Below are 26,213 nucleotides of genomic sequence, written 5' to 3' on the forward strand. Positions count from 1 at the left end.
CTAGACTCAGACAGTCCATTAAGTACTGCCCAAATTTGTCTGTGGAGTAGGTTGGTGACACGAAAGAGGTTAATTACAACAGAGGTTAATTACAACTCGAGCGAAAGCATTTTGTATGAACTCGAAGGGGTTATTTGAGAAAATCTGGTGGGCCAGTGAGGGAGGAATCAAATTTACACTCTGATTAGATGGCAATGCAGGCTGATCTGATGTAGATGGAAAAAAAAATTAAAGGACCAACTAGCGAGCCATGAGGAACTCCGGGGGTAAGGGCTAGTATAAATAAGGCTTTTTTACTAACTTTGTATGATCAGTAGCAAATAAACCAGTAAATTAGTAAACACGGTGACCACTGAAATGAACAGCTTGTGGCTGACCATGTCAAAAGCTATCCAAGGCAATCTAGTCAAGATCCTCTGGTTCTTAAGGTTGCGTGACAAGGATTAATTCCTAAGTGATGGAGGTCAAGCATGCTGTTTTTGGAAAAAAAGAAGTTGACATTTGGATTAAACTATTCTCCATGCGGTGCTTGCTGTCTCATCCACAGCATCCATTACAAGCAAACAAAGCCAACTGTTTCAAGATGCAGCAAACTGGTTTATAATTATAACACAAAAATGTGCTACTTTCAAGTAAAAAGTTGCTGTTAATGTGTTCTTGGATGAGTAAAGGCTAAAAGATCTGATATGTAATATCAGTCACCTCTGTAATAAATGTTTTTCCTTGGATTATTATATTTTATTACGTTCATGGCTATTGTATCTTGTTAAGGTGAAAGCCATACCAGTTCCTCAAGACTCTCCAACTGGCTGGATTTAAAAGACATAATAGTGGTTTTGTGACCAGGAGGCTGCCAGATTCACATTTGCCATTGTGAATACAATTTGCTATTGCCTCTAGCAACAAACCTGCTTTCCTGCATTATAAATGTGTGTGGACATATGCGGATGGTGTGCAGAAACCTATACACTAGGTACACTGGAAAACCATGTAAAATGCTGACATTGAGAGATCCTGTAAATTGTTTCGAATTATTTGTGCTATACAAGTCTAAGCGAGGAAGGTGCCTTTGTGTTAATAACCACCAGATGTGTTTGGTCTGATATATTTGCTTTGTTTTTTCTTCAGGTACCTCATGAATGTGACATTTGAAGGGCGTAACCTCTCCTTCAGCGAGGACGGTTTTCAGATGCACCCAAAGTTGGTTATTATACTGTTAAATAAGGACAGGCAGTATGAACGGGTGAGTATCTCTCCTCATTTCTCTCTTTTGCCTCTTGATTTCTCTTAACTCGCGGCTGCGCAGTTCCCTGATGTAATTATCAGCCTTCATTTACTCTTTATCTTAATTCAAGATTTCAGCCATCCTCAAATTTAGCCCACACTAATCCAATCGCAGCCACTTCAACCTCAACACCCTCTCATTATCTCACTCGTTATTCTTCTCTGATCTCCTGCTCTCATCTTGCCCTCTTTGCACTTTCACAGGTCGGTAAATGGGAGAACGGGTCTCTGGCAATGAAGTACCACGTGTGGCCTCGGTTCGAGCTCTACTCGGATGCTGAGGAGCGGGAGGACGACCACCTGTCCATTGTTACGCTGGAGGAGGCTCCGTTTGTTATCGTGGAGGATGTTGACCCCCTCAGTGGCACCTGCATGAGGAATACAGTGCCGTGCAGAAAACAGCTTAAACTCCAGTGAGAATCCAATAGGAGCAGTTTTGATAATCAGAAAATCGTCTTAGATAATCGTCTTAGATTTCACAGCAGGTGTTATAAGTGAATACTTGTCTAAATCACAGATGAGTACAGTGAGGTCCAAAAAACTGGACAATGAAAATATGAGTCATAATGTAATTTAAACAGGATTTGTAAAAAATACTAGTGACCAGTGAAATTCACGTACTGCACTGTACAGTTGACGTCAAAAGTTTACATACACAAAAGTTTACATTTTTATTTAGTACTGACCTGAGTAAGATATTTCACATAAAAGACATTTACATATAGTCCACAAGAGAAAACGATATTTAATTTATAAAAATGTCCCTGTTCAAAAGTTTATGATTATTAATACTGTGTTGTTACCTGAATGATTATTTTTGTTTAGTGATAGTTGTTCACTAAACAAAGTCCCTTGTTTGTCCGGAACAGTTAAACTGCCCGCTGTTCTTCAGAAATATCCTTCAGGTCCCACTAATTTTTTGGTTTTTCAGCATTTTTGTGTATTTGAACCCTTTCCAACAATGACTGTATGATTTTGAGATCCATCTTTTCACACTGAAGACAACTGAGGTAACTATTACAGAAGATTCAAATGGTCACTGATGCTTTAGAAGGAAACCTAATGCATTAAGTGTGAAAACTTTTGAACAGAATGAAGATATGTACATTATTCTTATTTTGCCTAAATATATATATATATATTTTTTATTTAGTACTGCCCTTTAGAAGCTACAAAAGATACTTATATGTTTTCTAGGAGACAAAATAAGTTCAATTTACCCTGATCTTCAAATTTTAAAAAGTTTTCACCCCCTGGCTCTTAATGCATTGTGGTTCCTACTGAAGCATCAGTGAACATTTTAACCTTCTGTAATAGTTGTATATGAGTCCTTCAGTTGTCCTCAGTGTGAAAAGATGGATCTCAAAATCATACAGTCACTGTCGGAAAGGGTTCAAATACACGGAAATGCTGAAAAAACAGAGAATTTGTGGGACCTGAAGGATTTTTCTGAAGAACAGCAGGCAGTTTAACTGTTCAGGACAAACAAGGGACTTACAAACAACTATCACTAAACAAAAAAAAACACAGTTGTTTCATTCAGGTAACAACACAGTATTACGAATCAAGTGTATGTAAACTTTTGAACGGGGCATTTTTATAAATTTAACTATTATTTTCTCTTGTGGACTATATGTAAACATATTTTATGTGAAATATCTTATTCAGGTCAATGCTAAATAAAAAATAACATGCATTTTGTAGGATTCCTTTTATTTTGCTCAAATAATTAACATTTCGCAGATTCTGCAAGGTGTATGTAAACTTTTGACCTCAACTGTATGTCTGTGGTGACTTGCTTAACCATATCCAAGATGGATAAAGCTACATAGTATAGGTAAAATATCTTAAATCTGAGAACAATATGAGATCAGTGATTAATCTTGACTGCCAAAAGGCATATTTGTCTCATGAGAGCACTAAGTACAGATCCACATTCAGTTTTCAGATTCATTGTGCTTTGTCACTGTCACGACTAGATTATATCATATAGTAAGAAAGTGTGGTGTGTGCGGTTCTGCACTGATAATGTAAAACAGATTTATTTATGGATTAAACTGGTATCTCATGTCTAGTTTTAATATTGATTATAAAATATCTGTTAAATTAGTGTTGAATTCATTTAGCGTTCTTGTAATAAATTATTGCTAAAACACTCATTTAATGTGAGAAATGATCCGAGATTAATGTGAGTTTTGACAAATTTAAGTCTCCTTGTTCGGATGTAGTCAATGCGATAGTGAGTGCAGTGGTCATTAGTCATTTTGAGGTTATGTTGACTCACTGATTGATTTCTTCAGATGCAGATTTATTATGAAATGGTATTTTGATTAGGGATTGATGAACAGCTAAGGCAAAATTTGTTAAACGCCATCTTCACTATTTAGAAAAATAACTTCCTGCGCTAACATTAATCTTCTCTGCCTGTTTTCCTATTTCTAGAAATCTGACAGGAGATTCAGGGATCTACATTAAACGCTGTTGCAAGGGCTTCTGTATAGACATCCTCAAAAAGATCGCCAAGTCTGTGAAGTTCACCTACGATCTCTACCTGGTGACCAACGGGAAACATGGCAAAAAGATCAACGGGACATGGAATGGCATGGTCGGAGAGGTTAGTTTCAAAATGCTTTTAGTAAAAAAACTACTGGTTCTTGTTAAGCCCAGAGTTTGGGTTGAATATAAGGTGAATGTATGCTAAGAAGTCAGGGCCCGTATTCACAAAACATTTTATCTTAGCACTAAGAGTTCTCCTAAATAGCAGTAAAAGTTTTTAGCTAAGAGTTTTCTCTTAAAACCTATTAACAAAGCTGCTGAGACAAACTTTTACTTAGCAGTAGAGAAAAGTCTTAAGAGTAAGGGCGGGGTTGACCTCGTCACTATGGATGATGTCAGCATGCTCACTAACCATGCATACAGTGATTGGCTGATAGGGGAGGGGTCTCTGTCAGACATTTATTCACAGAAATATTGTTGTAAATATTGCCATATTCAAATAAAGTTTTAAAAAGTTAGCAAAAATGTTGCCACATTCAAATAAAGAATTTAAAATACAGGGCAAGTGTCACTTATTAAACAAGTGTTCAAATGATTGACAGCCTTTTACCTGTGTGCTTCTTATAATAAACAATTAGCTGATATGCATGTAAACAGACTTTTTTAAAGAGCTTTTTATGCTTTTAATGACACAGAATAGCGGAAAACTAACACAAAATAATTGGGTGAAGAGAAGGGGCGAGCAGCAAAACATTTCGAAACGGGAATCAAACTCAGGGCGCTTTGAGCGGATACATGCTATATACTGACGCACTAACCGCTAGGCTATCGGTGCCGTCGTAAAAGGCTTTTTTCTATTCATTATAGAATAATCATGGCTGATAGCGAGATACGCAAACGTAAAACAAAACCAAACTGGACGCAAGAACAGCTGTTACTTCTTGCCCAAAGTAGGATATAATCAAATGAAAATTTGGAGCTGGGATAACCTCCAAGACTAAAAAAAAATTGTGTAGGAATATGTGTGCATAATATACATGCAGAGTGTTTCTAAAATGTTTAAGTTCCGAGGCGATCGCCAGCAACATCAATTTTAGGAAGGTTAGGATTTGATCTTGTCCGTTTAAGACCGCATGATTTAGGCCGATTTATACTCGACGCGTTCTTCTGCACCGCAAGCATGTGCTGCCTGCGCGCGCACATCACCAAATTCTGGCCCCTGTTCCTAAAAGATCTTAAGGATAAAAGTAGCCTCGTAACTTAGCGATTTAGGAGAACATCTTAAACGTAATGCTTAAAACAATCCTAAATTTAGGACTCCTAGTTTTTGCTCTAAGAGTATTTCACAAAGCGTTTTAGCACTAAAACTAGCTCCTAAATCTGTGAAATGTTAGGAGTAGTGGAGAGGACTCCTAAGTCACTAAGATCAAGTCCTAAAACTATCCTATAATGGCTGTTGCCGGCTGTCTGCCTCGGAACAGAAACATTTTAGAAGCATTGGATGATAATGAGCTTTTCAGAAGGTGCGGTCTTAATTGCAAAGGACTGCTGCAGAATTGCAACAAATAAAAACAACCCAATAACGCCACAGATCAATGTTTTGACAATCCTCGAATGGCAGCTTCCTATGAATGCAATAAATATTTTAATGAGGCTAAGGATTTTAATCTGCAATAGCATAACAAGGTTACATGAAAACATTATCGGCAACTTGAAAGTAATGTCCGTTTAGCTGTAGCAGTTGTTTGTCACTTAAATTCTACAATCTCTGCCTTAATTTGCCTGACTTTGCAAAGAATACCAGCACTTTTCACAGTCATATTTGATTCTGGACAAAAGCTGCATTTACTTGCACACATATTTTCCCACACATCTTTTTTAGTTTTTTAAGGTTATCCCAACTTTGTTTTCACGAACAAGTTGGGTAAGAAGTAAGAGAACGTAACATTTTATTTTACGTTTACTTGCCTTACTATCATCTATGATTATTCTACCCTGTTAATTAAAAGGCTGTTTATATGCATACGAGGAGCGCACATGAGGCTGAAGATACACGTTTAATTAGTGACACTTAGCCTGCATTTTAAAATCTTTATTTGAATATTGCAACATTTTTATTTTAAAACCTTTATTTAAATATGATATAATATTGCATGTTACAATATTTCTATGAATGAATGTCTGACAGAGACCCCTCCCCTATCAGCCAATCATTGTGTGCATAGTTAATAAGCATGCCGAAATCAGCCATAGTAACGAGGTCAACCCCGCCCTTACTTTTAGCTTAAGACTTCTCTCTATTCCTTAGTAAAAGTTTGTCTCAGCAGCTTTGTGAATAGGTTTTAAGAGAAAACTCTTAGCTAAAAACTTTTACTAGCATTTAGGAGAACTTTTAGTGGTAAGATTAAATGTTTTGTGGTTACAGGCTCTGATCATGTGTACATAATGTATTGACATTAAACTAGTTTTTAACATGATAATTTTATTCTTACATGTACTTTAATAATATGTTATTAGCCTCGAGATAAATGTTGCAGTGAATAAATGCATATATATGCAAAAATGATTAGTAGTATCCAATAGTCTAGTGGTAGAATGTTTGTTAGATGAGTCATCAAGGGTTTCGGATCTAATCCGCCGTCACACAAGTTTTTCATCCCTTAATAAAATTAAATATGTTCATCAGTGATCCTATATCAAAGACACATTTGTGTGTATTTTGTTTTGATTTTTAACCGTAATGAGTCATAAGCGAGGGATTGAAGTAGGGCTGGGCGATTAATCGAAAAATAATCGAAATCGACATTCAGAACCTATAATCGTTAAAATTTTTCCAGGAAGATTATTTCAATTACTTTCCCTTTAAAAAACACAAGCGCTCCGTTCCGTTATTCCGCCGACATTTCGATGGAGAGCTTAAACAGTATTTATACAGTAAAAAGTATTTACAGGATATACAAGGGTAATTTTATTTAGAGGAAATACTGCTTATTTTCTACTTTTAATATGAAAAACATTGAAAATTATTTATTTTGTTTCCAATAGTGCAAGTTATTTATTTTCACTAATTAAAGAAAAATGTGACTTTTCGTTTTAAGCAATGCTTGCTTTAATTTCAGTTGTTCAACACTGATGTTCATTTAATAATCATAGATCGTAGATAGTGTGTTTCCTTCAATTATTTTAAAATCAAGTAATGCACCCTTCATCCAAAAATCTCTCGCTTGTAATATGTGAGCATATTTACTGTACAAAACTTGTCAGTGAACTATGAGGGCAAAAAAATAAATATTATATAAATATAATTAAATATAATTTTATTAATAAATAAAATAATCGTTCATTAATCGTAATCGGGTTAGAATGTTCAATTAATCGAGATTTTGATTCTAAGCCAAATTGCCCAGCCCTAGATTGAAGTGCTCGCATGTGAACACTGAGCACGAGCCGTATTGAGAAAGTTGCATCGCTAATTAACATCGCAACGAACATTAAGCATGATTTCAGAAAAAAAAAAACTACAGATTCCAGCGTCAGCACCTTATTTAACAGAAAGGAATGTTTCATCAGCATTAGATACATCCGTGCTGCGAGATGTTCAAAAAAGTGGTGGGACAATATCGAGCTTTGCAAAACGTGTCCCACTCATCCCACCCGTGAATTACACCTATGAAAATAAGTAATGTGAAACACTAACAAAAGCAATTATGAGAAATATTTTTATTGCAGCAGTCTTCAACAGTAAAACCAACACAACAGTGTTAAAATGTACAGTTTCACAAACTTTTTTACAAAAGTTTTTGCTGGCAAAAGCCAATACTGGTCACGATGAGTTATTTGCCATCTGACTATTTCTATGGTCATGCATTGATGGATTATAGAGATGTTTGTACCGGCGTACCTGTTCAGCCAAAACATCTTTCAAATTTTTCGTGAGAAATGGGGTGACGCGCGAACAGTTCACTCGAGAAGCCGTGCACACTGCCACGCAAAATGAGTGATTTCACAAACCCAAGCGAACTTGCGGACGCGTATAAATCACTGATTTAAAATCAGTCTTTACGTTGCACAGATTTAGGAGCTAGTTTTAGCGCTAAACGCTTTGTGAAACACTCTTAGAGCAAAAACTTATGAGTCCTAAATTTAGGACTGACACGCCCATTATTTTTAAGATTTTCTCCTAAATCGGCAAGTTATGAGCTACTTTTAGCCTTAAGATGTTTTGTGAATACGGGCCCAGATCTTTTTTGCCTCGAGGGCCACACTCCTAATTTATATAGTGCCTTTTTCATTTCTCACTCAAGAGCCTGCTGGATCATCCACTTTTGTTCTTCGTTGGCTACCATACCTCTGCATATGATGGATAAGAGGAGCATATACAACTGTATGCCTAGTTTTTTCACACTGCAGTTATGCCTATTACAGTACATTAAAAAAATTATATATTTATATATATATGTGACCCTGGACCACAAAACCAGTCTTAAGTCGCTGGGGTATATTTGTAGCAATAGCCAAAAATACATTGTATGGGTCAAATTTATTGATTTTTCTTTTATGCCAAAAATCATTAGGAAATTAAGTAAAGATCATGTTCCATGAAGATTTTTTGTAAAATTCCTACTGTAAATACATCAAAATGTAATTTTTGATTAGTAATATGCATTGTTAAGAACTTAATTTGGACAACTTTAAAGTTGATTTTCTCAGTATTTTGATTTTTTTGCACCCTCAGATTCCAGATTTTCAAATAGATGTATCTCGGCCAAATATTGTCCTATCCTAACAAACCATACATCAATAGAAAGCTTATTTATTGAGCTTTCATATGATGTATACATCTCAATTTTGTAAAATTTAACCTTATGACTGGTTTTGTGGTCCAGGGTCACACACACACATATGAAAAAACACACATTTGAAAAAAGCACGTAAAAGTCCTCCTACTACATCTGTGTGCATGTCAACTTGTAGGAGGACTTTTACGTGCTTTTTTCAAACCAGGGAAGTGACGTCGACGTGTCGCCATTTGTAGTTTTTGAGACTAGTGAGGATCGGGTAAAACGTGTTTTTAAAACACTCATGGTGGACTTACAAATGTTCTGATGCAGCGTTTTGTGAGTACATAACCTATTTACACTACTGTAGAAGTTTGGTAAGATTACTTGCACGTTTAGTGGTGCAATTTACGAGATACATCACATGTCCCATTCACTCCTGTAACAAGCAATTCGAAAAACTCTAATATCTCCAAAAATGTTCGACTAAGGTAAAAAAAAACTTTGGATGGGGTATATACATGGGCTTCGGAGTGCATAGCAATGAAGTCAATTCTACTCCGAACCATCCCTTTAATTTCAGCATTTACAAATGCATTATTAAAATCACAAGTTGTGTTTGTTAACATTAAATAATGCACTGTGAACTAAAATGAACAACTGTATTTTTAATAACAAATTAACAAAGATTAATAAACAGTGTAATAAATGCATTATTCATGTTAGTTAATACATTAACTAATGTTAACAAATGACACCTGATTGTAAAGTGTTACCTTTATCTTATTTCAAGTAAGAACAATGTTTTCTCTTTTTATGGTTTTAGTTTCAGTTAGCCATAATAACCATTTGGACACAGTTCTGGACCATCGTTCGGATTTCTGAGTATATATTATTTTCCAAAAACGAAAATCTGAAAAGTATCTCTCATGACAAGAACAGATGAAAGAGAGAGAAAATGTGAGCAAGTGAGTTTGCACAAGCCCAAGGGAAAATACAGCTGGTGCATTAATTCAGATGAGAAATAATATGAGTTACCGGATCATATGTAAATCCACAGTTGGAATGGATGTTATGCAGTTCCCTTTCGGGTCTAGTCATATGAATACTCGGAGAACTCCACCACATTTGGAGCCGCAGACTCTTAGTAGGTTGCTTTATGTTTACTTAATGTCTTTACGAGATCTGATGCTCCAAGACATGCTCATGTTCAGTGATAGATGCTATAACGCAACACACACGCAAGCAAATATGCAAAACGCAGTCATATTTTGGGAAGGAAAATAGGATATAGAATAGCACTACTCAACATGCAGCCCGCAGGGCATTCTTGCGGCCCGCATGTGACCACGGTAAATCCACAGTGCAATTTAAAAAATCCGACACCAAGCGGAAATCTATAGTCCACTCTGCAAACTGTGCCACAGATGAGTGCTTACAGTACAGCTTCATTGATTATAATGGGAGTGACTTAGTTTGGTACATGTTTGTGCAAGTGTATAACACTCAGTAGCCTTATTAATATAACAGAGGCGCTATAAAAATTAGGAGTGCGGCCCTCGAGGCAAAAGAGATCCGGCTTTGTGGCCCCTTGAGTTGTCAAAGCCTTCCTGTAGCATACATTCACCTTATTAACTCTGTTTTGTCCCATTTTCCTATATCACCGGAGGCCCCTTATATGTAACTCTAAATATACCTGGACAAGTGATGGGTTTGGGGAAGAGGTGATTAGGGAAAGGTTGAAAAGGAGGAGAAATTGCTATTAAAAGCCACTGCGACCTAGTGTAGAAAGTAACCTGATTTCTGACTTCCTTGGTCTCACAGTCTTGTTTATTTCCATCGTGGTTTTTCATTCACAAGTTGCTATTTTATCCGTCTTTCACCTTTTTACTTCTCACCCTGTTGCGGCATGCCTAGACAAGTCCATGTTCGATATAACTCAGAGTCAGTATAACCTCTTTTCCTCGTTTCTAGGTGGTGTTGAAGAATGCCCACATGGCAGTGGGGTCCCTGACCATTAATGAAGAGAGGTCAGAGGTCATAGACTTCTCTGTGCCCTTCATAGAGACTGGGATTAGTGTCATGGTCTCTCGTAGCAATGGCACAGTGTCGCCTTCTGCCTTTTTAGGTAAGTGCTAAACACACTGTAATGGCATTCAAGAAAAAAATTCCCAATTCAAGTGCACTCTTCATTAATAATTTCTTTTCCCTTCTTTTTTTTTGCTCTCAGAGCCCTTCAGCGCTGATGTCTGGGTAATGATGTTCGTTATGCTGTTGATAGTTTCAGCCGTGGCTGTTTTCGTTTTTGAGTACTTCAGTCCTGTTGGCTATAATCGCTGCTTGGCAGATGGACGAGGTGTGCACACACGCTTTTATAAACACACACACACACACACACACACACACACACAAATCTATAGCATACATTATATCTTCATACATAGCGCCAATAAACATTTGGTATATATTGTTTTATGTTAGCATTTTTTAACCATCTAAAAATGCCTTTCATTATAATATATTTTTATTTAATATATATTCTGTTCATAACTATGTTTTCATCTTAAATAATGGTGTTTTATGTTTGTTTTTTAACATACATAATATTCAATATTGTAAATATTCATATACACCATTAGTCAAAAGTTTTTGAACAGTAAGATTTTTTTATGTTTTTCTGCTCTCTGCTCACCAAGCCTGCATTACAGCAAAAACAGCAAAATTTTGAAATATTTTTACTATTTAAATGTTTTTTTTTTCTCTATTTCAATATATATTAAAATGTAATTTATTCCTGTGATTTTAAAGCTGATTTTTTAGCATCATTACTCCAGTCACATTATCTTTCAGAAATCATTCTAATATTCTGATTTGCTGCTTAAAAACATTTTATTATTATTATTATTATTATGTTGAAAAAAGCCTAGGAGAATTTTTTCAGGTTTATTTGATGAATAGAACAGCATTTATCCGAAATAGAAATCTTTTGTAACATTATAAATGTTTTTATCATCACTTTTGATCAATTTAAAGCATCCTTGCTAAATAAAAGTATTAATTTCTATTATTTTTTATGTTCCCACAAAAATAAAAATAAATACAAATCTGAAGGACACAGAAGACTGGAGTAATGATGCTGAAAATGTAGGTTTGATCACAGGAATAAATTTCATTTTAAAATATGTTAAAATACATACATAGTGTTTTTACATACCGTTTTTGCTGTACTTTGGATCAAATAAATGCAGGCTCGGTGAACAGAAGAGACTTTTTTTTAAAAAACATTACAAATCTTACTTTTCAAAAATTTTTGACTGGTAGTGTAAATATATATCAGTGGCTCTTTTATGTAATATTTTGTAATATTTGATGAATTTTGTTCTTATCTAACTTTTTGAGGAGACAGCCATCTAAAAATTTAATCTAAATTAATTATAAATTTAGTTATTTATTCATAAATGTATATATTTATATTAATGTATATAAATGCAGTGTCGTTTTGAAATTTTGGCCAGTATATCCATCTTTCCATGTTGTATTGCTTGATTTCATGCTCAGCAATGTACTGCTTCTCTGAACATTATTGATTATTTTGACTGAAATAGTTAACTGAACATATACTAAACCGAATAGTTAATGTATGGCTAGTTATTATGGATTTTCTTCCTCTGCCCTTGACTCCCCTCTTATTCTTATTAAATTATAATGTAATAACTCTCTATTTCAATTTCTCTACCTCTTTACACACCATCAGAGCCTGGCGGTCCCTCCTTCACTATCGGAAAAGCTATTTGGCTACTTTGGGGTTTGGTCTTCAATAACTCTGTGCCCGTACAGAACCCCAAAGGCACTACTAGCAAAATTATGGTCTCGGTCTGGGCCTTCTTCGCTGTGATTTTCCTTGCCAGCTACACTGCCAACCTGGCCGCATTCATGATTCAAGAGGAATATGTGGACCAGGTGACTGGCCTGAGTGATAAAAAGGTAACAGAGCTTATTGGTCATATTCAACAGTATGTGCAAAAAGCCAAGCATGGGCATCTGAAAACTGTTATTAAAATTATAGTTCTTATTGATCTCATTTATCCTACTGTCAAAAGATTTGATCTATTCCACCTCTAGGACATAAAAAACCTGGATTTTTTTTTCCCCAAAGACCACCTTGAACTAAACGTGACTTGACTTGATACACCAAACTCACTTTATCCTTGGTGTTTAACAGCTAAGGTTAATTCGCACAGACTAGCCGATAAATGATGCAATATTTAAGGTGAACTGTGTAATTTTTTTGATGTTATTAAATGTTCTTCTGTCTCAGTTTAATGTGCAACGACAGCTATAAGTAATAGATGATCCAAATGGAGGTTATATTTATTTTATCTATTAAAAAAAGCATTTTGTCCCCATAAAAAAAACAAAAAAACCTAAAAATCGCATGCCATTTCCACTACACAGGACCATGCTAAGCAACGACTGATGTAGAGATTTTTGCAACTTTGGTAAGTTAGCTAAAAGGACAAAGGCAAATCTTATTTCATAATATATAGTACAATTTATACAATTTATATGATACAGTCATTTTTGTTATTTTATCTGTTTTTGATAATAAGAACATGTAGATGCAAGTAACAAACTAAAAGACAAATACAATAAAACAAAGACAGGGCCCTATGAAATAACTTTTATATTCCCTAGTTTCCAAAGTTTTTTTTTTTTTTTTTTTTTCCATTTTAATTTTTCTGGATTTCGTTTTTTTTTTTTTTTTCTAAACTCTATTTTAATGGTTACGTTAAAAAATATTAATCAAAAACTATGTCTAATTAATTGAAATCATGAAACTTACACAATTTAACAGCAGTTTCTTAAAAGTTTAACAAAAATTGCATTTTTAAGGCCCTATAAAATGTTTTATTATTTTCCTCAAATTCAGTTTTATCTGTTTTCCATTCATTTTCTGGATTCCTTTTTAATAGTTTAATTCAATTTTAATAATTTAAATAAATTTCAATAATCAAATGTCTAATAATTTACAAAGATTAATTTGATTTTATAAATTAATACATTTTGTAAATTAATATTATATTATTAGCAGTAGTACCACTATCATTCCATTCAATAATATGTCTGTCAAGTTCAACTGTAACGTTTCTGTCGGCGTTTTCCGCTTTGCTTTAATTACAGGTGTTAATACTGCAAAAATATATCAAAATGCATTCTTAAAGTACCGGTATTAGTACAATGCGGAATTGTACCGTTTTTAAAAGCCAGGTATCGCAATACCTTTTTAGTACTAGTATATCTTCATAAAATTATGATTTAACTACTAATGTCTTATGGATTATTTTAATGATGTCCTTAATACCTTTCTGGGCATTGAATGTGTCAGTTGTGTTGCTGTCTATTCAGGGTCAGAAAGCTCTCAGATTTCATTAAAAGAAATCTTAATTTGTGTTCTGAAGATGAATGAAGGTCTTACGGGTTTGGAATGACATGAGGTTGAGTAATTAATGGCAGAATTAATTTTTGGGTTAACTATCCTTTTAACAGTGAATAATTTTTGCTCATAAGTGAATTCATGCATGGTTACACGGCACATTGTTGCATGTGACATCCTAACACTACTGTTTATGATCCTTAAACGACTGATGACATATTTGGGCAACCACATGCTGACTGGTTTTGTGGTAATTTTTTTTTTTTTTTCTTGTCATCTTTGCTTGGAAAAACTAGGCTAATGTGAATTATCCAACCGCTATGAAACAGAAAACATTTGACTCTGAGAGGGTGCTGTAGCTTGTTTAATAATTGATGTGGTGAGATTTTGTTTTTTACTCTAATTCATGCTTTACTTTTTATGTCTAGCGAAGCTTTGAGTGTCTAGAGAACATTGTCTGTGTGTTTACACTTGAAATAGTTCTATTATGAATGGTGGGGAAAAAAGGATCTGTTGTATCTTTAAAGGTTTTTTGAAATGACACCTCTCTCCACACTTTGTCCCTTGAGTGTTCATTGACAATGTGGACACTGCGGAGTTATAATATATACAGTCAGGTCCATATATATTTGGACACTGACACAATTTTTATTATTTTAGCTGTTGACCAAAACATATTCAAGTTACAGTTATACAATGAATATGGGCTTAAAGTGCACACTCTGAGCTTTAATTTTTAGGGCAGTCTCATCAAATTGGTAGAAAGGTTAAGGAATTACAGCTCTTTAATATGTACCTCCCCCCTTTTTCAAGGGACCATAAGTAATTGGACAGTTGACTCAAAAGCTGTTTCATGGACAGTTGTGGGCTATTCCTTCATTTTTTCTACATCAATTAACCAGGTAAAAGGTTTGGAGCTGATTCTAAGTGTGCCATTTGCATTTGGAAGCTGTTGCTCTGAATCCATCATGCGGTCAAAGGAGCTCTGCATGCAAGTAAAACAGACAATTGTTAGGCTTCAAAAACAAAAGAAATGCATCAGAAAGATAGCAGGAACATTAGGAGTGGCCAAATCAACAGTTTGGTGAATTCTGCTCAGCAACATAAAAAGGCCTGGATGTTCACAAAAGACGACAGTATGGTGGATGATTGGATGATCCTCTCCATGGAAATAAAACATTTTACAACATCCAGCCAAGTGAAGAATACTCTCCAGGAGGTAGTGTGTCGCTGTCAAAGTCTACAATCAAGAGAAGACTTCACCAGAGCAAAATAGAGAGGGTTTACCACAAGGTGCAAACAAGGCCAGATTAGACTTTGTCAAAAAACATTTAAAAAAGCCAGACCATTTCTGGAAAAGCATTTTTTGGACTGCTGAAATTAAAATCAACATGTACCAGAATGACGGGAAGAAAAAAGTATGGAGAAGGCTTGGAACAGCTCATGATCTAAAGCCTACATCATCATCTGTGAACATGGTGGAGCAGTGTAATGGCATGAACATGCATGGCTTCCAGTGGCACTGGGTTACCGGTGTTTAGTGATGATGTGACAGAAGACAGAAGCAGCCGGAAGAATTCTGAAGTGTATAGGGATATACTGTCTGCCCAGATTCAGTTAAATGGAGCAAAGTTGTTTGGGCGGCTCTTTATAGTACAAATGGACGATGACCTAAAACATACAGCAAAAGCAACCCAGGAGTTTTTAAAGGTAAAAAAGTGTAATATTCTGCAATGGCCAAATCAATCTTCTGATTTCAAATTGATTGAGCATGCATTTCACTTGCTGAAGACAAAACTAAAGGCAGAAAGACCCACAAACCAACAACAACTGAAGTCAGCTGCAGTAAAGGCCTGGCAAAGCACCACAAAGGAGGAAACCCAGTCTATGGTGATGTCCATGAGTTCCAGACTTAAGACAGTCATTGCCTGCAAAGGATTCTCAACAAAATATTAAAAATGAAAATCTTTTTATGATTATATTTATTTGTCCAATTACTTTTGAGCCCCTAAAAATGGGGGGTCTGTGTATAAAAATGGTTGTAATTCCTTAGCATTTTATGTTATATTTTTGTTCAGCCCCTTGAATTAAAGCTTAAAGTCTGCACTTCAATTTCATCTTTATTGTATCATTTTAAAACTATTCTAGTGGCATACAGAGCCGAAATTATGAAAAGTGTGTCAGTGTCCAAATATATATGGACCTGACTGTATGTATGTATATATATATATATATATATATATATATATATATACTGTATATATATATAATATTTTTTTTCTCTCTCTCTTTCTCTCTCTTATCTAGTTTCAACACCCGAATGACTTCTCCCCTCCATTCCGCTTTGGTACTGTGCCCAATGGCAGCACAGAGAGAAACATAAGGAACAACTACAAAGAGATGCACGCCTATATGACCAGCTTTCACCAGAAGAACGTAAACGAGGCCCTCCACAGCCTGAAGGGCGGGTGAGAACGAAAAAAGAGAAATGATATCTGCATGAAAAGAACATAAAGGGTGGGAAGACAGGGAGATGAAAAAGCTAGTAGGACAGCAGTAAGTACAGTGTGTGAGTAAGTGGGTAGGTGGATGAACTCTGGATTGATAATAGCATCAAAATGAGGCATCCTGGAGAGACTTTGTTTGGAGATGCTGATTGGTAAAAGGCTGATTCGCTGTGAGACTGGCTTCTGCAGTCCTTTATTTTCAGTACTAATAGTTGACATTTTAAAGAGGCACAAGGCATTTTGTTTTGTTCATGATGTACTGGTTGATATGTATGGATGCATATAGCATGCAATTGCGAGTTAAGTCAGAATTGTGAGATATAAACTCGTAATTCTAAGAACATATCAGTATTTTTTTCCCCTTCAGAATATAAAGAGACTTTATAACTCGCAATTGCCAGTTTATATCTCACAATCCTAAAAAAAAAAAAAGATACAAGTTTACATTTGCAAGAAAAAAAAAATCAGATTTGTGAGTTTTTATTTTGCAATTCTGACTTTATAACTTACAATTGCGATTCTGAGAAAAAATTCTTTATTTTTTATTCAGTGGCGGAAACGGTCTTCCATAGATTTGAATGTCATGTTAGACTTACTAATAGGGATGCACCGATCCGAATCGGCCGATCATGCTTGCGCGTTTTGTCAGTAAAGCCGGTTCTGTAATCAGCGGTAAATGCCATCAGGTGCGTGATTTCACGTTGAGCCGTATATACTACACACAGCCGTTGTTTACCGACGAGCTGCGCAAATCAATGTTCATTATCAGTGTGAATGTGCGCAGCTCGTCAGTGAACAACGGCTGTGTGTAGTATATACGGCTCAACGTGAAATCACGCACCTGATGGCATTTACCGCTGATTACAGAACCGGCTTTACTGACAAAACGCGCAAGTGATCGGCCGATACGGATCGGTGCATCCCTACTTACTAAAACTGTTACCAGGATAAAGTTAACAGCTTTTAGCTGGTCATGTGATCTCAACACGACAGCTCATTGGATGCAACCCACTTTAAGCTGTAAAAGCTACCTAAAAGCATTTTTAAACATTTTTTAAAAGTGCAATTCATTTATTATGTTTAACATGATTTAATGAGGGAACAATAACGGAGTACACACTGGGAATAAAAACAACTTAAATTTAAAATTAAAGGTTTATTGGAAACACTTTACAATTAGGTTCTATTTGTTAAACTTAGTTAACCAGATTAGTTAACATGCAAAAAATAATTCTGAAGCATCTAAGGGTGTGTTCACACTTGTAGTTCAGTTCGTTTGGTTCATTTGGTCTGGACCAAAAAGGAAAACAATACATTTGGTCCTGGTCTGCTTAGCATTCACATTGGCATTTTTGAGAGCAAACCTAAAGATACCGAACCTTAAGGCATAGTAATACAGAATAGCAGCGCTCACATTTACTCAAATGAACCGCACTAACAGAGCAATCGCACCAGAGTTCCTTTTAATCGAACCAAACATGACAAGTGTGAACACACCCTTAGTATCTCAACATTCACTAATACAGTTGTAACTATCTGTTCATATTATTTAATGGACCAAAGTATGAACTAACAATGAACAGCTGTATTTTCATAACAATAAGAAAGATTCATGAATACTGTAACAAATTTATTGCTTATGCAATGCTTATGTAATGCTTTAACATTATCTAATGGGACCTACACAACAGACATATCTTGCAGCAAGTCATCTTTTCTTTTACATTTTCCAACATTTTAAATACCTTTTTTTTTACTTCTTTCAGTTTGTCAAATTTATTTTTAAAACTACAAATTCTCTCATTTAAGATGAGCTCATAAAAAATGCATAATAATGCTAAAAAATGCTATTTAAATAATGTCCTGATGTCCGACTGGTCACCCCTCATATCCAACACACCAGGTCCAGGAAATATGTCTTTTTTAACAAATATCGTGTAACTGTTTATTTCTTGTGAACAAACAAACAAACAAACAAACAATAAATAAAATACTGCTTAAAAGTAACAAAAATGTGACCTTTTTAAGTAGCACAGGTATATTTGTAGCAATAGCCCAAAATTTATGCCAAAAATCATTAGAACATTAAGTAAAGATCATGCTCCATGAAGATATTTTGTAAATTTCCTACCGTAAATATATCAAAACTTGATTTTTGAGTAGTAATATGCATTGCTACGAATTTCTTTTGGACAACATAAAGGTGATTTTTCTCCCATTTTTTTTTTTTTTTTTTTTTTTTTTGCACCCTTAGATTCCAGATTTTCAAATAGTTGTATCTCGGCGAAATATTGTCCTATCCTAACAAACCATACATCAATGGAAAACCTATTTATTCAGAATTTAAAAAAAAAACTGACCCTTATGACTGGTTTTGTGGTCTAGTGTCACATATAAATTGCAATTGTGAGTTATAAATTTAGAATTGTGTCGCAAATGCAAGTTTGTATCTCGCAATTCAGATTTTTTCCCCTCATAATTCTGAGAAGAAAAAAAAACACTATCTTGCAAAATTAACCCTTATGACTGGTTTTGTGGTCTATGGTCACAAATGTGTTTGGCACAGGTTAATTATTGTTAACTAAACCTAAAACCATTAGAAATGTCATTACTTGAAATTAAACATTAACTGAAATAAATTAAAATATATATTTAAAATGTTTATTTCAGCTAGTTATCAAGGCAACAAAATTAATTTTGTTTGAAGTTAAATGACTAAAATAAAATAACACTGGTTTGCTAAAGTTTAATGTTTGACAATGTTTGCCAACATTCTAACATATGACTCATTTCCTTCCCCCTGTGTAGTAAATTGGATGCATTTATCTATGATGCAGCGGTCTTGAACTACATGGCCGGACGTGATGAGGGCTGTAAACTGGTGACCATCGGCAGTGGTTATATCTTTGCTACTACAGGGTATGGCATTGCCATTCAGAAAGACTCAGGCTGGAAGAGAGCAGTGGACCTCGCTATTCTGCAGCTCTTTGGAGATGGTAAAGACTGTCTGATTTATTTTCTTATGTTATTTGTTATTTCATTGGATGATTGTGATGAATAAGCCGCCAGTCTTAATCTTAATCTTACTAAAGACGAATCAACATTTTGCGTTCTTCTAGCATCTGATTCATTAAAAAAAAATCTGTGAGTCTGATAACCCTGCAGACACACCTCAAAATTCAACTGAGCGAATTACACAATCCTAAGGCTATAAAAGATAGCAGGCAGTGCCTTGGTAAAATGATTTGTGGGTGGTTAGTGAATAAGACAGGTTTTTGCGACGAAATGCTGTTGACAAAAGTGGCACGAATGTGTAAAAAATTCACAGCTTGAGATGTTTACTTCATTCACTTTTTCTTTAAATGATTCTCAATGTGCCCTCAAGGCAAACAGTTTTGAAGAATACCTGGCAAGAGATGACAAGTGCCTACACTGTCTGTTAGAACGCCAACAAGCATGCCACACAAAATGGCATTAGATGTGTGAAAATATGGCATCCTGTTTTTCAAAGCTTCCTTTGTGTGAGATTCACATTCTGTTAAAGCATAATTAAGCTAATATTGAATTCATGTACCCATCAAATCAAGGATTCATCTCATTATATGCTCTGTAGTAATATAAATTACTATAGTTTACTCAGGTTCCACAGGTTTTCTTTCATATTAGTCTATTCCCAAAATGGATACGACTTTGCGTTTATGATTTCTATATAAAATGCAGTATATAGTTAGCCTGGCAAGCCAGACCCACATAAATGTAGGGTCTGGGCACTCTCCATAGACAGGGCTCAACCGGAGGGGTGGGATAAACGGTTGTCTTTCAAACTCCTCTCCACGCAATAGGATAGCGCTACAACCAATCAGAGACTTAGTCTGTCAGGTGACGTAGTCAGAGCGACGGAGATTTTTAACGAAAATCAGTGCACTGTGCAGTCTGTCAGCCAAATAATAGACATAGATGGGCACTAAACCTTTAAAAGTAAACAAAAACATGCACAGACAAATCCAAATTACACCCTGGGGTCCGTTCTTCGTACCTCGCTAACTCAGTTAGCTGGATTTGATTGTTGACGATTCCGCGTGATCTTGGATCGCTCGGTTCTTCGAAGCTCATCCTGGACTTGCTGTCATAGCAACAGGTGCGCAAGCTTAAACCTGCTCGGGAGCAGGTTTATTTCATGTAAACAGGATTTAGGCTGCGCTCCTGGCGGGTTATGATTGGTTGAAATGGCGAGGTCACATCTGATTGGTTAAAGAGCACGACTGACGCGGACTGACTCACGTGGGAAAAGAAAAGTATCTTGCAAGAAAGTGTATATATATGACAGGTTCCAAAAAATATTTGGCAGCACAACTGTTGATATTATCCAACATTGATGATTCTAATAATAAATCAGCATATTAGAATGATTCCTGAAGGATCATGTGACACTTAAGACTGGAGTAACAGCTGATAAAAATTCAGCTTTTCATCACAGGAATAAATTCTATTTCAAAGTATGTTAAAATATATTAAAAAAACAAAAACATTATTTTATTTTGTAAAAACAATTTGCAATATTACTGTTTTTTCTGTATTTTTCATTAAATAAATGCAGTCTTGATGAGCATAAGAGACTTCTTTAAAGACTATTACAAGTCTTACTGACCCCAAACTTTTGAACGGTAGTGTATAAAAAAATAAAAAAATAACATATCAAGGAAAAAACATGTAACATGGGCAGCATTAACGTATTTAATTTGTTCACTACTTTTTGCCAGCCCTCTCTCCTTGCTTTTCCAGCCTTTGCAGTTTTCCCTTGCGTTTTAATTAAACTCTGAAACTCCTGAAATCCCTCAATCAAGAGTTCTTGCTCTGCTGCAGAAAAATACTGAGCGAGCTCCTTCGTCATGTTCGCCGACCAATCAAAGAGTTGCCCATCAATGTTTCTACTATCGATACGTAGCCCCTTTTAAGCCACCCAGTGATCTCAAATAACTTCATCCAGCTACACTAATCATCAACAACAGGTGCGTTCGGAGAACCGGAATAGCGAGCTCATAGTTAGCGCGATGATTTGATCTTGGATGTGTCATTTGATCCTGGATGTAGTAAGCGAGGTACGAAGAATGGACCCCTGCTCTGATGTAGTATACGCAAACACCGGAAGGGGAAATCGGTGAAAAAGTCCAGGATGAGTTTGCGTAAGCAAACGTAATCTTTTAGCTTTAAATGGGTTTGAACAACCAGGACAAGCGCAAGTAATTACCATTTTGAATAGCCGCTATATCCACAATCTCTGTGCACTGTGTGAACAATGAGTGTCGTATACACGCCACAGATCGCTTCCGGTATTTGCGTATTCTACACCACAGCGCGTTCAGATGTAACGAGCTCCTGCTCAGGACAGATGGACGTGGCTGTGTATCCAAAGTAAAAAATTATATAAATACTGTTCAGTTTTCCACGCGTAATTCACAGAACCAGGAATTCATGTCTGACGGAACTTATGGTCGCAGGTCAGGACTCAGGCGTCATCATGTTAAGCCCGCCCACCGACTCGTGATTGGCCCGGTACATCTTGGATTTTTCGGAATTTTAAGTGAATTGAGAGTAACTAGACTGACCTTGGAAGCAAATGTAATTTGCTGCCGCTAGGGGCGCGTCTAGATTCTAGGCTAGTATATAGTTGCATTAAATATGAAATAGGAAATGTACAATTATGCAATGTACAAATGTAAGTGGTTGATGGGAATGTGAGATTTGCCAATATGAAGCTGTAGAAATATACTATTGCAATTGTATATATTTAAATAAAAAAATAATACTTTTATTTAGAAATGATGCATTAAATTGATCAGTCTGCATCTGAAGGATCATTTGACACTGAAGACTGGAGTAATGTCTGCTGAAAATTCAGTTTTGCCTTCACAGGAATCAAATACATTTATTTGTAATTAGTATACTGTATAGTAATACTAATTTAGTGTACTAAGTAACTATAATAGCTGAACTGTACCAGCAATAGATGTACAGCACTGAAAAGTGTTTATCTTCACATTTCTAATTCAGTTTGATTCAAGCGCTTTCCTAGTGATCCAGATCCAGGGGCCATTTCTAGAAATCATCCTCTCATCCCCAAACAGCATCTGAGATGACAAGCTGTTTGGAGCACATCCAAAGACACATGCAGAACATGCCCTATGCACCACACACGCATAAACAGTGTTAACAATTTTAGACACTTAGGATGGCATTTTGTAAGGAGATCTTATAGATTCTGTATAAGAGCAAATTCTTTCAGATTTGCTTGTAGACATTTTTATATAATATATATCCCCTACTTAATGATTCCTCATGCATGCATGGATATGTCATGCAAGCGGGACGCGTTAGATTAGATTAGATTAGTGGCAAGGTGAGTGTTCACATGCATATTGACAAGCAGGCAGTGCACCTTGGTTTGGCACTCTGACAGCAGTATGGAATCGGAAAAGGTACGGTTGGGTGTATCACATGTTGTTATATAAGCCAGCATATGATCCAGGAGCAGGAATAGAGTCCTATTTGCAAGTGTCAAGGGGGCGCTTGTGTTATCTCAAAAGTACACTGGAAAGGCATCAACTGTGTGACATATACATGTAGGTACACATGAATGCACCGACACAGCATGTGAACACCCGCGCGCACATTCACCCTCACATAGGTGTTGGGTTTTTGACGGATTCGAAGGCTGAAGTCACCGACTACAGTTCCCAGTGTGGCATAGAACTGCAGCCTCTGAATGGATAGATCGTTTTGCATGTTTGTGTGAATTATTGAGAATTAGAAAAAGCACAGTGCCTTGCGAAAGTATTCATACCCCTTCATTTTTTTATGTTTTATGTTGTCTTATGTTATGTTATGCTTTAAATTACGTTTTTTCCCTCCACATCAATCTACACTCCCATACACCATATTGACAAAACAAAACAAAACAAAAAAAAACAGAATTGACAACTTTGTAAATTTATTAAAAAATTAAAAAAACTGAAATAAGTACATTGCATAAGGTTTCTCCACAAATTATTGATTGGGTTCAAGCCCATGCTCTGGCTGGGCCACTCATGGACATTCACAGAGTTGTCTTTTAGCCACTCTTGCTATGCGCTTAAGATCCTGTTGGAAGGTGAACCTTTTGCCCAGTCTGAGGTTCTGAATGCTCTGGACTGGATTTTCATTAAGGCTATCTCAATATTTTGGTGCATTTAGCTTTTCTTCTACTCTGACAAGTTCCTCAGTCCCTGCCAGTGAAAAACAACCCCACAGCATTAGGCTCCTACCACCAGTCTTTATTTTTGGGATGGTACTCTGTAGGTGATAAGCAGTGCCTGATTTCCTTTGAACATGGTTCATCGGACCAGAGAATCTTGTTTCTCACAGTCTGAGGGTCCTTTAGGTGCTTTTTTGTAAATTCTAAGTGGGTTTTTATGTGTCTTCACTGAGGAGAAGATTGAGTTTAGACTCACCACCATAAAGACCAGACTGGTGGAGTGTCACAGTGACATTTGTCCTTCTGTAGAATGGAGCAGATCATGGATCTCAACTGGAGTGACCATCAGGTTCTTGGTCACCAAAGCAACTTCTCATTCACTTGCTCAGTTTGGCTGGAAGGCCAGCTCTACGAAGAGTCCTGGTTGTTTCAAACTTCTTCGATTTAGGGTGATTACATGCTTCTGATTTTTCTTCTGAACTCTTCCCTAGATGTGTGGCTTAATAAAATTCTGTCCCTGAGCCCTACAGGCAGTTTTTTTTTTTTTGCTCTGACATGCATTTTCAGCTGTTAGACCTTTTATTAAGATGTGTGTGCCTTTCCAGATCATACCCATTCAATAGAATTTGCCACAGGTTAACTTTACTCAAAGTGTAGTAACATCTACAAGCAATATAAATGCTCCTGAGCTAAATTTCAACTGTCTCAGATGAATACTTCATGATACTTCATCATACTGCAATGGAATCATTTAAGTTTTTTTATTTTTAATAAATTTGCAACGGTGTTAAAAACCTGTTTTTTGCATTGCCATTATAGTGTATGGGATGTAGATTGATGTGGGGAAAATGTAATTTAAAGCAGTTTAACATAAGGCAGCAACATAACAAAATGTGAAAAAAAAATTAAGGGATATGAATACCTTTGCAAGGCACTGTATATTTGTGTATATCTGCATTTGTCCCTAAAGACAGACCTGCAGAACACCGAATGGCATTTTGGAGTTTGATCCTGTCCCTCCTATGCGGTCTGTCAGGGCCCTCAGGGCCCTTATTAGAGCTGGGAACCAAATCTCAAGTGACTCCCATAAGCAATCATTAATGTGAAGCGAGCTCCAGTGTGTACGAGTTGGATTAATCCATCATGACAAATGTTACACTTCGCAGGGGCCGTAATTTGTTTACTGTGCACAGTTTTGTGGGGGCTCTAAACAAACGCAGCGCTGAAACGCACTGAAATTGTCACGGATAGACAAACGTGAACAGACACGTCTGCTAACAGTAAAGCTCGAGAGCACTCGAAGCCCACAGATGCACAAAACACACAGCTGGAGAGGCGGAAAGTAAAAATTCAAAGATGCACAAACAATCGCTCTTGTTCTAACCCACATTCAAATGCTAGAAAGTGCAACCTCTTTTTTTCTCCTCCTTTGTAGGTGAGATGGAGGAACTCGAGGCCCTGTGGCTGACTGGCATCTGCCACAATGAGAAAAATGAGGTGATGAGCAGTCAGCTGGATGTAGACAACATGGCAGGTGTGTTCTACATGCTGGGAGCTGCAATGGCCCTGTCCCTTATCACATTCATCGCAGAGCACCTCTTCTACTGGCAACTGCGCTTCTGCTTCATGGGTGTGTGCTCGGGCAAGCCCGGCATCACCTTCTCCATCAGCAGGGTAAGTGGCAGGTTGACTTTTGAACCTTTGATCTGCAGGGAAACAACCACCAAGGTTGACTGAACAGCCTAGTTTGTGAAGCTTTGGAGATTAGGAGCGCAGACTGCTAATCATTTTCTTTCGTTCCGATGTTCAATGCCCATTTTGCACATATGCAACATTATAAATCAGCCCCCTGATCTTGAACTAACAGGGCAAAGCAGCAGTCTCTCATTCTAGACATTCAGACATCAAATCATGCCTCAAGCACTCCGAAATTTGGAGTGGTGCCATGACCCACATAATGTTGGGGATGAGCACAGAGAGTAAATATCAGTTTATGTGACCAAACTGGCAAGTGACTCGAACATAAACCTGGGTTTACCTGAGTTCACAAATTATTGAGGTTGAAAGGATAAACGATTGCTGTATTAGTCTGTTAGCCACAAGGGCAATTTGTATGACCAGTTTCCTCAGCTACAAGGAAACAGATTTTCTTACTTGATATATTTCTCTTTGAGATGTAGATGCATGTTTGAACACTAGCTAAAGCAATGTTGCTGTGCTGCCGGTAAGAAGCAACATACAAAATGGCAGAGAAAGGCGCCTCTCAAGAGAAAGAAGGAAAGAGAAAAAGAAATGAGATAACACTGAATGGAGAATATGTTCCAACCCAATCAGATTGAAGGGTCAGGAGATGAATGAGAATAAGAGTCACAGTGGGACGGATGACCTGAGTTTAAAAAAAAAAAAAGACAGAAGGTAGAGAAGATAAGAGGAACATAAAGAGAAAAGAGAAAAAAAATACACAAGAGTGGACAGACACTAAG

At 36.4% G+C, this 26,213-nt stretch overlaps 1 protein-coding gene across 1 annotated transcript in view; it reads left to right on the forward strand.

Annotated features, from left to right (window-relative positions):
- The window catches only part of grin2bb (glutamate receptor, ionotropic, N-methyl D-aspartate 2B, genome duplicate b), a 57,099-nt gene that overhangs the window by 23,441 nt on the left and 7,445 nt on the right, over positions 1-26,213 (forward strand). Inside the window, exons 3-11 of the mRNA XM_073842772.1 lie at positions 1,129-1,243; positions 1,489-1,697; positions 3,727-3,898; positions 10,533-10,686; positions 10,789-10,917; positions 12,271-12,542; positions 16,300-16,460; positions 19,308-19,495; positions 25,166-25,404. Of these exons, the coding sequence (XP_073698873.1) occupies positions 1,129-1,243; positions 1,489-1,697; positions 3,727-3,898; positions 10,533-10,686; positions 10,789-10,917; positions 12,271-12,542; positions 16,300-16,460; positions 19,308-19,495; positions 25,166-25,404 (1,639 nt within the window). The remainder of the gene's footprint in view (positions 1-1,128; positions 1,244-1,488; positions 1,698-3,726; positions 3,899-10,532; positions 10,687-10,788; positions 10,918-12,270; positions 12,543-16,299; positions 16,461-19,307; positions 19,496-25,165; positions 25,405-26,213) is intronic.

The sequence above is a fragment of the Garra rufa genome, chromosome 6 (genome assembly GCF_049309525.1).
Source record: "Garra rufa chromosome 6, GarRuf1.0, whole genome shotgun sequence".
NCBI lineage: Eukaryota > Metazoa > Chordata > Actinopteri > Cypriniformes > Cyprinidae > Garra > Garra rufa.